Here is a 12,661-nt window from a genome sequence, read left to right as displayed (position 1 = left end):
GCATGCCAAATATTTCACGGGCGGAGGCGACGCGACGGCGATTCCCTCAGATCGCGTCTTTGATAATTTACACTGCGTGATTGTCCCTCGCGTGAACGAGCACCGATTTGCCTCCGATTTCGGGCATTTGTCGGCGATTTCTCAAAACCTGTCGGCGAGTGAAAAATCGGGCTAAAATCGTGCAGTGTGAACTCGGCATAAGCGCACGCTCGTCTGCCGCTTTAAATTCTCAAGCTCGTCACAGCAGGATGGATTCTGATTGGCTGTCAATTTTTTATCGTTCATCAGCTGGAAAAAAAATCTTTTGAAAGTGATTCCAAAGATATCGTTTCTCTTTGTCTTTATCGTTATAGTTGTGGTGTGGACTCTGCTATTCTTTAATATTGAGAACGATTTGTAGAACTATATCTTTATCGTTATCTTTATAGCTATCGTCCTTGGTGTGAACGGGCCTTTAAAGAGTATCAACAGAAAATTTCACAAAAAGGAAAAAACGTAGGCCTACACACACACACAAAAGGGCAGACAAGGAAAATAAACGAATAAATTAAATAAATACAATTATATATGTAATTTTATTAATACATATAATAACAAATTGTGTGTATATATAATTTAATAATAAATTGAAAAACAAAGAGTTAATAATATAATTAAACAGAAATATTGATAAGCAGATGAAAGAAAACTAGAACTCATCAATGGAATAATAATTAAAAACTGTTTTTTTTTTATCACATTTTTATTATTGCTAGTTATTATTATATGCTGTCTTATTAATATGGCCAAGCAACTCTTAAGAAAGCGGAACTACATATTAGGTCAGTAGATCTCAGTCGAACTGAAATGCGTGACGTACTTCCTCTTTGAAAGACGCAATGGCGTCTAGCGCAGAGGTAAACAAAAACACCAGTTCAAAATTCTTTAAGAATTAACCTAACATATGTCTTTATTGTTTATATATTATATATTATTTTTGATAAGCGATCTTTAACGTACTCGTGAAATGATCGTTTTAGCGTGTCGGTTTTCAGAACGTTGATCTTATAGTCATAGCGTAAGATGCTGACATTAGTCTCTGTGTGAGTAATGTTGTTGGTTTGCTAAAGATTTCAGTGTACTAATTATGTTCTAGCTATCACTGAAATGACATTATTATGCCTTGTATGCGGTACATTCACTGTGCAGGTTGTTGCTCCCAGCAATGAAGAGGAAACCACAGAGACTCCAGCAGCACAGAAGAGAGAAGAGAAACTCAGAAAGTTCAGAGAGCTTCATTTCAAGAGGGTAACTACGGCAAAGTTTACCTCACATCAGCGGAATCCATGAGCCCAGACTATTTGTGACCCTGGAGCACAAAAGCCGCTGGGGTATATTTGTAGCAATAGCCAAAAATACATTGTATGGGTCCAAATTATTGATTTTTCTTTTATGCCAAAAATCATTAGGATATTAAGTAAAGATCATGTTCCATGAAAATATTTTGGAAATTTCCCACTGTAAATATATTAAAACTTAATTTTGGATTAGTAATATGCATTGCTAAGAACTTCATTTGGATAACTTTAAAGGCGATTTTCTCAATATTTAGATTTTTTTGCACCCTCAGATTCCAGATTTTCAAATAGTTGTATCTCGGCAAAATATTGTCCTATCCTAACAAATCATACATCAATAGAAAGCTTATGATGTCAATGATAATTGACACTTATGACTGGTTTTGTGCTCCAGGGTCATTTGGATAACTTTAAAGGCGATTTTCTCAATATTTAGATTTTTTTGCACCCTCAGATTCCAGATTTTCAAATAGTTGTATCTCGGCAAAATATTGTCCTATCCTAACAAATCATACATCAATAGAAAGCTTATGATGTCAATGATAATTGACCCTTATGACTGGTTTTGTGCTCCAGGGTTACATTTATTGAAACTAATACCCAGTTTATTAATGCCCTGGTATTAACATCTATCCTAAGCGATGTGATTTGTCCAGATGTCCTGGTTTTGGCTTCGTTTTCATATGGACATGCTCTTTACGGTCCTCATACATTATATGCATTTGTATTTACATTGCTTTCACTGTACTCTGTAGATCGCACTTTCTCACAATCACCACGATTGGTTGCTTATGTACAATGAAGCATGCTATTGGTCAGATTACTCTTAAGTCATTACCTTCAGCAAGAATGAAAACAATAGGAAAACAAAGCCAAAACCCAGACATTTCAGGCGATTTAGAAAACCTGGCCAGGACATATCTGGGGGAAAAAAGAGGATGTATCACAAATGGTACGATGAGATCAGCTTTTCCACCTGGTAGCAACATTCATCTCCTGTGGCCACTTGTGTTTGGATTTTAAGACAAGACCGTACAAGCAAACCATTGTTTTTTTTGTTTTTTTTTATTTATTAAAGGGATTGCCCCTTGAGATGATCCATCTCATTTTCAAGGGGGTCCCTCAACAACATTTGCAGACATTTTTTTTTTTTATTCATACACTGCTCAAATTTGAGATTTTGGGCTATGTTGCTTTACCCTACTCCCCTGTGGTATCTTGCCTTAAGAGGAAGGCATGACACTTGTGGTGAGCCATGTGTTGAATTCTTGACGTACGTCATGTTAAAGGAGCTTTAGTGTAGTTGGTGTAGACTTGAAGCAAACTCTGTGCTGACATTGCAAGCCATTGACACACAGCATAACAGAATCTGCTCTATTAACATGTGTATGAAATGTGATTGCGTTCTGTTGATAGAATGAGGCTCGTAAGCTGAATCATCAGGAGGTGGTGGAGGAGGATAAGAGGCTGAAGCTGCCGTCAAACTGGGAGGCCAAGAAAGCCCGTCTGGAGTATGAACTCATGGTGGACCAAAAGAAGAAGGTACAGTATCAGGTTTTAAGCCTGTCGTTTCTACTCCACCAAACAGAGTTGCAAAAATAATAACACAAACACTACATGCTGTTTGTGAATGGTCACACATAGTGACCAAACTCACAAAGCTGGTTAAGTTTTAATAGTCATGTTTTGTATTAGATTTACATGTTTTCTGATGTTTTAAGATGAAAAAGTTGATAAATTATATGCTCTGTCTCTCTCTGTAAGCACTTTCTGATATTATAGTTATGTCTAACTATTTAAAGAATCTAAATTCTGTCCCCAAAGATCCAAAAGTAGATGTATTTCGATTGTCTGATCATTTCAAGTATCAAAAAACACTCTGAGTTTAACACACATGCAAACCAGTTAAAAAAGTTTTGAATTTTAAATCTGAATAAGTGAATTTCGAATACATTTTGTATAAAATGAGTGTTAATATGTTTACATTTGTTTTTTCTTTTCAGCACATACACAACTGTTCAAATGTTTGGTGTCAGAAGAAGTCAGCTAGAATAACTGTTTTATAATTGAATATATTTTACAATGTAATTTATTCCTGTGATGCAAAGCTGAGTTTTCAGCATTGTTTGTTGTTAAAATAGTTGTGCTGCTTGTATTTTTGGAAATACAAAAATTTTTTTTTCAGGATTCAGGAACAGCATTTATGTGAAATAGCTATTATTTCCAAAATTATAAATGTCTGTCGCTTTTGATCAATTTAGTGCATCTTTGCTGAATAAAAGTATTAATTTTAATTTAAAAATCTTACTGAGCCCAACCCTTTAAACTGTAGTGTATTTGCTGTCATTTGGCCTCTCTGCTCTCTATGTGCCAGTATCGTCCATTAAAAGCCCCGTATCAATCAAGCACTCATTCTGATTATGTGGCGTGTGAGGAGGAGTATGTAAAGCTGTGAATTGTGTTTGTTTGTCAGGAGTGTGCAGAGCAAGGTGAGGACTACGACCGTGTAAAGCTCCTGGAGATCAGCGCTGAAGATGCAGAGAGATGGGAGAGAAAGAAAAAGAAGAAAAACCCAGATCCAGGATTCTCAGGTATGAAATGCTCGTCAGGTTAATGAGGAGCTTCACTGATTGGCTGAGAGTGAGAGGGAATGTGGCTGCCATGTGTGATGCTAAACATGGGAAAATGAAAACATGCAGAGCTTGTGTTTCACGCCTGGTTATCATTGGTTCTGGTAATTATTATCATTTTCCTTCTGCTTCTCCCTGTAAGAGCCCCTTTCCCCTCTCAGACCCCCACAGCTGGATGTGTGTTTGTATTCATCTCTGTGTGTGTGTGTGTGTGTGTGTGTGTGTAGGCTACGCTGAGGCCCAGCTGAGACAGTACCAGAGACTGACGAAGCAGATCAAGCCAGATATGGAGAACTATGAGAGACAGAGAGAGGAGTGGTGAGACTTTATTTATACTCATTCTACTTCAGTCACGCTAGTGGAGCTGGCTGTTTTTAATACAAGACTATGGACTGATAATGGAAACAGCCACTAACAGTAGTTCCTGCCTGAGCAATGACTTTTTATTCTGTCATATGAAGATTTTCTGTCTCATAGTATAAATGGCGATTATAACGTTCCTAGTGAAGATAGATATGCAAAGGGAAAATGAAAATAGAGACCAATTTTTGGTCCCCAGTGGTAATTTTTGAATTTGAGACAATGATGTTTGAACAAGTATTGTGTAAAATAAGCGTTCATTTCATTTCCTAGTTTTTTTTTTTTTTTCTTTTTCTGTTTTCTGTTACAAAGTTTGGGATCTTCAAAATGAAAAAAAATAATCTCTTGTTTACCAAGGCTATATTTCTTTAATCAAAAATACAGTAATATTTAGGGCTGGGCAAAAAAAAATTGATTTTTCGATATATCGTTTTTTAAAATGTGGTCGATTCAATATCGATTCTCAAAGGCCATGAATCGATTTTTTTCAATATTTATTTCCGCAAACATTGAACATAAGATTTACGTTAATCTTATTACTAGTCTAATCCACTAGATGTCACCCCCTTATTTGCCTTGCGCGATGTTACAACGGAGAGTCCGTCATTCATTCATTGCTTAAAATGGCAGATCCAGGGCTCTACAGTGCGACCATTTCAGTCGCAAACTGATCCTGTTTGATCAAGGCATGCGACTGTTCTGACTTGTCCAATTTTTAGCATCAGTTTTTCATCTTGCATCAGAATTCTGTCTATTCATTGTATGCATTTGAAATATAGAGTTGGGTTTTGTTTTATTGTACCCAAGTGTACCTAAAATAAAACGTGTTTAATATACAGGTTTGTGGCTCTTAATTTCCTATTAATTAACCATTTGTAATCTTATGTTCACTGTTCATTTTTTATAAATATAGGATTTGTATTAAATCTATATTCATTCATATAGTCAAATCGAATCGAGAATCGAAATCAAAAATCGAATCGAAATCTAATCGAATTGAGAGCTTGAAAATCGAAATCGAATCGAAACATCTGAATCGATACCCAGCCCTAGTAATATTGTGAAATATTATTGTAATTTTAAAATAACTTAATCTGTCATTTATTCCTGTGAAGCAAAGCTGAATTTTCAGCATCATTACTCCAGTCTTCAGTGTCACATGATCCTTCAGAAATCATTCTATTATGCTGATTTGCTGCTCAAGAAACATTTCTTATCATTATCAATGTTGAAAACAGTTGTGCTGCTTAATATTCTAGTTAAAACTGTAATTTTTTTTTCAGGATTCTTTAATGAATAGAGAGTTCAAAAGAACAGCATTTATTTGAAATTCTTTTGTGACTTTTGATCAAATTAATGCATCCTGGATGAATAAAAGTATTAAAGTTTTAAATGTATTAAATTCTTACTGAACCTAAACTTTTGAACAATAGTGTGCATAAAATAAACACAAAATGTAACAAAATTGATCCATCTATCTGTAAGGCATATAAAGCTTCACACTCCCAAAAAATCTAAACAAATGTTTTTCAAAACTCTTGAACAAGTTTTTGTCAAGCCAACATTATTTCACTTAAACTTTCTTAAATTCACATTAGAACTGGAATTCTGCATCCTGTTTGCGGCCTCAAATTATTATCAATTTTGAAAATATTTGTGGAAAGACCTTGATACTTTTTAAAGGTTCTTTGATAAATAGAAAGTTTAAGCATTCGTTTGAAATAGAAACAACAATAGTAACAAATATTAACAACAAGCTTTTGAGCTTTTAAGATATTTTCTGTGATTGTGTGAAATTGCTGTTGTAGATAACTAGAAAAATAACAAAGGTCTGTAACAGGAAAAACTATTTGCTTCACAAATCAGTGTTTTTATGATTATGATATGAAATAAAGCCTAAATGAAGCGCAAAAGTCCAATTTTATTGCTGTTCTACTTGTGTAATGATAAAGAAATGAAACCCTGATGATTTGCACGTGTCTCTTTTGCTCCTAGTGGAGAAGATTTCCACCCCACCTCCAACAGTCTGATTCACGGCACTCACGTCCCGTCTAAGGAGAGCATCGACCGCATGGTGGACAATGTGGAGAAACAGTAAGAATCTGTGTTTGTGTTCATGGCACGCTGCAGGGAATCTGTTAGATTTCAGATCTTACACACTGCAGAATCACCTGGTGAGCAGATCTAATCGCACACCTCAGCGTTCCTCCATCAGAGTTAATGCAGATCGCGGCTCTTTTGAATGTGATGTTGCAGCCAATTTCAGAGCGCTCTGAGAGCACGGCCTCCTGTGTTTGTTCCTCGCTCCAGATGTGTTTGTGCCGTTGCGTGCCTGTCGCACATGGATGTGTGCGCCGGCGAGGGTTTGTTTATGCGCGAGACGGCATTCTTCTATTTTGGAGGAGCTGCTTTTAGCTTCTGAGAGACATTAGACAGGGCTACGGCTGCCAGATCGTGACGCACAAACACGCTTTGAAGATTTTTGAAGAACCGTCTGTGTGTATGTGGGGGGCATGCGAGTCTCTTTGATGGACTTTGAAAACTGACATTGTCTGTTGAAGCATCAAACTGGGAAATGAATGGCTGAGGAGTACAGCTGGGTGATATAGCTGATGTGAGGATTTTAATGTGCTGCTTTTGGCCATTATGTTTCCTAAAGTTTGTCATTTTAGTATAATTTATCATTTTGATAAATTATTAGAAATAACTTTTATATTTTCAATTTTAGTTTCAGTAATTTTTTTTAGTTTGTCATTTTATTAGCTTTGTTTTTTATTTAAATAAAAATAAATTATATAAATAATAAATATAGCCTTAATCTACTTTATATCGGTCGATAAAATATTTATTTTTTCTTGTGTTCATTTAGTGAAAAACAATTTCCAGGATTATTTTTAACTAGGTTTTACTGTGTTTTATTTCTTGCATTAAACATTCTTTCTTGCATGTGTAATCTCCATAAATGTCTCCTTGTGTGTTTAGGATTGAAAAGCGCTCTAAATACAGTCGCCGCAGGGCCTACAACGATGACGCTGACATCGATTATATCAACGAGAGAAATGCTAAATTCAACAAGAAGGCTGAACGTTTCTACGGCAAATACACTGCAGAGATCAAACAGAACCTGGAGAGAGGAACAGCCGTGTAACTATGGAGACTGTTACTATGGATACCGCCCCCCCCCACCATTCGCCACGCAGTAAGAAATCATGTACAAATATTTTTAAGAAATGCTCCTTTGAGATTCTTCTTCTCTGTAGTGGTCTTGTGAATTATTATAATTTTTTTATTTACAAATTTAATCTTTTTATTTCAGGCAAAAATATTTGCCTGCAGTGTCAATGTTTTACTTTGTAAATTAATTCATTTCCTCAGCAGTTGACTTCATCAACTTCAATAAAAAAAAATTTGATATGAAAAACAGTTGACTTCATGGTGCCTTATGATGTAGTCTAAGCAAGATTATGCCACAGCATTGGTAAATTGTTGATTCTGGTTGGTTAACAGATGTGACTGGAAAGTGTTTTGTTGTTGTTAAATGCAAAATCAAATTTAAAATGAAAAACATTTTTATTTCCAAGATGGTATCGGGACAGCACTCTCATGCATAGTAATGGTCATGTGAAAACATACTGTTTGTGATGAAACAATGCCTCAAAGTTTAACTTATTGGTTACAGTTTTAATCACAGTACTTGGCAGTATACAATATATACTGTATGGTATTTAGTTAGTAGTAATAGTAGACAATAGTTTAGTTTATATAGACAATAACTGCAAGGTTATGAAGTAGTAGACTTGAAGGCATTAGAGTTCAGAGACGTACCATGGGTTACTTCGCCATGTCACTGTTTTTAATGTTAACCAAAACTATTAAAAACTGTTTTTAATAATGAAAATAAAGCTGAAATAAAATAAAATATAAATAATACACTGTAAAAAAAAAAAAACAATGGTGTAGTACTGAGAAATACATTTCACAAATAATAAAGAAATGACTAGTAACATTAAATTAACTAAAACTTTGAAGTAGATGAAAAACATGAAAATAGAAATGATTAAGATACTAAAATTACTACAACAAAAAGTGAAACAAAAATGTAAGCAATATAGATAATAAATAAATAATAAAAATAAATAAAACTAAAAACACTAATAAAACAAAACTAAAGCACATAAAAACTTTATTACTAAAAATTATTACCGAAATTTAAATTGAAAACAGAAAATATAAAAGCTAATGCAAAATATTATTAAATACTATAATAGTTTACAAGTAATACCAAAAAACACTGTGCCATACTCTTTCTGAAGTAGTTATGGTGGCTAATTCTACTGTGCATTTTAGAGGTGAAAAGTTGTGTTAAAAATGAGCACATTCATGTGTCAGCTATGTATGAATTGAAAGTAATTGACTCCAGACAGCTTTATTTATCATTACTGGAATATAATTGAACACCTGAGGTGTAATAGCCACATTTACCGCCTTTATTATAGCATATATTGAGAAGATGACGCGTGATTAAGCGACTGCATCAGTGAGTGTGAGAACTCAATGTGATCGTTTATCTTTTGCATCTGCGTCTGCCAAATGCATAAATGTAAATAATTTAAACAAAATGGTTCATCAGATGTGCAGATTGATTCATTCATCAAGACCTCATAAATGAGACCCTGTTTAAATCTACAAGCTAATATCATCTTTTGAGGACTACAGAAGCCCATTTAAGCCATGCAATAAAAAATAATAAAAGTAAAATTTTAATAAAGGTAATTCTGAGTTTTTATCCCACAATTCCGACTGTCTTGCAATTCTGAGTTTATCCCAATTCTGAGATATAAACAGAAAATTGCTAGATAAAAAGTTGCAGTTGTTTTTCGGAATTCTGCCTTTTTTCTCTGAATTCTGTTTACATCTCGCAATTCTGTCTCTTGTTGCCACCACAAAATACAAAATTAAAAAGGCACCTGCAACTTTTTCTCACAATTCTTATTATTCAATTCTTTATATTTTTTAGTTTATCTCTCGCAGTTCTGCATTCGTGTATTGTAATTCTGAGTATATCTCTCACATTTCTGACAATTTTTTCTCAGAATTGCAAGAAAAATTGCGGAATTGTGAGATAAAAAGTCGCAGTTACCTTTTTACATTTTGTTTATCCCATTCCAGAAACAAGCTTCTATAGAGGCCTGTATAGGACTGAACGTGTATCAGAGATCTCTGGCATCTGCATAAATGAATATGTTATGAATTATCCTGGTGGGGGGAGCAGGGGTAATTGGCTTTGGGCGGCTGCTTTCAAAGCTCGGTGTGTTGAGAATTAGAGCCATGCCGTGTTTATGATTTCCTGCTTTTGTTCTCAGTGGCAGTTTTGGCTGCGGGTGATTAGACAGAGGGGGCCACACAAATCAAACCCTTTGATATCTGAGCTGCTCATTGGGAAACTTTGACTTCATATAGAGCCCTTTTTTTAAATATGGAGAAATAAGGCTTCCATTGGGAGCTGAAGAATGCCATTCAACAGTTTCTCCTCTAATCCACGTGCCACAATCCACTAGAACCACAGTCGTGAATGAAACACTGCTGAAGGTGTTTTTACTGGTTACCTCAGAGTGACAAACATCTGTCATGTCTGACTGGTGCCTGCTTATGATCCCATTGGCCATTTAAATCACTGGAAGGACGTCTTGATCTGTTTATTAGCAGATGAGGATTCCTGGAGAATTGTGTTGCTTAACCGGCTTTGCCGTCTCTCTGTTTTTGCTTATCTTGGATATGAAGCCAAATATAATTTCTTGGTTCAAGAAACACATGTATATTTAGCATACTGCTTATACAATATCTGTGATATGCAATATGTATGATGATGTACTACTTTTTAAATGTATGGCATCAGTAAGATTTTTCATGTCTTCTGCTCACCAAGGCTGCATTTGTTTGATCAAAAACAGTAATATTGTGAAATATGATTACAATTAAAAGAACTGTTTTAATTTTGCTAAAATTAAAATTTGTAATCCTGATTATCTTTCAGAAATCATTCTAATATTCTGATTTGCTGCAAAACAGTAATATTGTGAAATATGATTACAATTAAAAGAACTGTTTTAATTTTGCTTACTGTTTTTATAATTTGTAATCCTGATTATCTTTCAGAAATCATTCTAATATTCTGATTTGCTGGTCAATATACATTTATAATTCTTATCAGTGTTGAAAACATTTTCGTTCTCTTGCAAAAGTATTGCGTTCTCTCGAGAGACTTTGCACTCGCTTGCGAAACATTTGCGTTCTCTCCAAAAATATTATGTTCTCCCAAGAAACTCTGTTTTCTTGCAAAAGTATTGTGTTCTCATTAGAAACTTTGCTTTCTCTTGCGAAAGTATTGCGTGCCCCCAGAAGTATTGCTCTTCTAAGAAACGCTGCATACTCTCATGAAAGTATTGTTTTCCAGAGAAACTTTGCATTCTCTTGCAAAAGTACTGCATTCTCGCCAAGAAACATTGCATTCTCTAGCAAAAGTATTGCATTCTTCTGGGATAAGTTGCATGCTCTCGCAAAAGTATTGCGTCCTCCTGAGAAACTTTGTGTTCTCTCGCAAAAGTATTGCATTCCCCCCAAAGTATTGTGGACTCCTAAGAAATGTTGCATTCTCTCACAAAAGTATTGCATTTTCCTGAAAAACTTTGTGTTCTTGTGCAAGAGTATTGTAGAAATATTGCGTTCTCTCAGAAAAGTTTTCGTTCTCTTGCAAAAGTATTGCTTTCTTCTGAGAAAATTTGCAAAAGTATTATGATCTCCTGCAAAACTTTGCGTTCTCTTGCAAAAGTATTGTGATCTTCTGAGAAACTTTGCATTCTCCAGAAAAACTTTGCGTTCTTTTGCAAAAGGTATTGCATTCTCCCAATAAACTTTGTGATCTCTTGCAAAAGTATTGCATTCTCCTGCAAAACTTTGCGTTCTTTTGCAAAAGGTATTGCATTCTCCCAATAAACTTTGTGATCTCTTGCAAAAGTATTGCATTCTCCTGCAAAACTTTGCGTTCTTTTGCAAAAGTATTGTGATCTCCCAAGAAACTTTGCATTCTTTCACAAAAGCGTTGCGTTCTCCTGAGAAACTTTGTGTTCTATTTTAAAAGTATTGCGTTCTCCCGAGAAACGTTGCATTCTTTCGCAAAAGTATTCCATTCTCCTGTGAAACTTTGCATTCTTTCACAAAAGTATTGTATTCTCCCAAAAAGCTTTGCATTTTCTCACAAAAGTATTGCGATCTCCTGGGAAACTTTGCATTCTCTTGCAAAAGTATTGCATTCTCCCGATAAACTTTGCCTTCTCTTGCAAAAGTAGGCTATTCCATTCTCCTGTGAAACTTTGCATTCTTTCGCAAAAGTATTGCGATCTCCAGGGAAACTTTGCATTCTCTTGCAAAAGTATTGCATTCTCCCGATAAACTTTGCCTTCTCTTGCAAAAGTAGGCTATTCCATTCTCCTGTGAAACTTTGCATTCTTTCGCAAAAGTATTGCGATCTCCAGGGAAACTTTGCATTCTCTTGCAAAAGTATTGCATCTTTGCATTCTCTTGCAAAAGTATTGCATTCTCCCAAAAAGCTTTGCATTCTCTCACAAAAGTATTGCAATCTCCTGGGAAACTTTGCATTCTTTCGCAAAAGTATTGCGATCTCCAGGGAAACTTTGCATTCTCTTGCAAAAGTATTGCATTCTCCCAAAAAGCTTTGCATTCTCTCACGAAAGTATTGCAATCTCCTGGGAAACTTTGCATTCTCTTGCAAAAGTATTGCATTCTCCTGAGAAACTTTGCATTCTTTCGCAAAAGTATTGCGATCTCCAGCGAAACTTTGCATTCTCTTGCAAAAGTATTGAATTCTCCCAAAAAGCTTTGCATTCTCTCACAAAAGTATTGCAATCTCCTGGAAAACTTTGCATTCTCTTGAGAAAGCATTGCTTTCTCCTGAAAAGCTTTACGTTATCTCGCAAAAGTATTGCGATCTCCCGAGAAACTTTGCATTCTCTTGCAAAAGTATTGCATTCTCCTAATAAACTTTGCATTCTCTCACGAAGGTATTGCTTTCTCCTGAAAAGCTTTGCATTATCTCACAAAAGTATTGCTATCTCCGGGGAAACTTTGTATTCTCTTGCAAAAGTGTTGCATTCTCCTGAGAAACTTTGCATAGTCTGGGGAATGTATGAAATGGTCCTCACTGCAGAACACAAGATCCAGGGGGCGTGGTTGGATCCAGATCGAACTCCTCCCACCTTACATATACCTAAACCTATACCCATCTCCACCCCCTGATCCCTAAACCCACCCATCTCC

The 12,661-nt window shown here is 35.4% G+C and overlaps 1 protein-coding gene across 2 annotated transcripts; it reads left to right on the top strand.

The window, feature by feature from the left end:
- Positions 1-831: 831 nt before the first annotated feature.
- Positions 832-7,711, top strand: LOC107724588 (pre-mRNA-splicing factor syf2). 2 transcript variants are annotated; one of them, XM_016533569.1, is made up of 7 exons: positions 832-896; positions 1,189-1,287; positions 2,754-2,879; positions 3,811-3,928; positions 4,195-4,285; positions 6,323-6,421; positions 7,310-7,710. In XM_016533569.1, the coding sequence occupies exons 1-7, from the start codon at positions 879-881 to the stop codon at positions 7,473-7,475; spliced, it is 717 nt and encodes a 238-aa protein (XP_016389055.1). In that variant the 5' UTR covers positions 832-878; the 3' UTR covers positions 7,476-7,710. The 2 variants fall into 2 exon arrangements, with proteins under 2 accessions (XP_016389055.1, XP_016389056.1); XM_016533570.1 differs by lacking the exons at positions 832-896; positions 1,189-1,287 and adding an exon at positions 2,528-2,585 and having other exon boundaries at positions 7,310-7,711.
- The last annotated feature ends 4,950 nt before the right edge of the window (positions 7,712-12,661 follow it).

The sequence above is a fragment of the Sinocyclocheilus rhinocerous genome, unplaced genomic scaffold (assembly GCF_001515625.1).
Source record: "Sinocyclocheilus rhinocerous isolate Xijiao unplaced genomic scaffold, SAMN03320098_v1.1 scaffold304, whole genome shotgun sequence".
Classification (NCBI taxonomy): domain Eukaryota; kingdom Metazoa; phylum Chordata; class Actinopteri; order Cypriniformes; family Cyprinidae; genus Sinocyclocheilus; species Sinocyclocheilus rhinocerous.
Note: the sequence above shows the minus strand (reverse complement) of the source record. Positions and strands in the feature narration are given on the sequence as shown.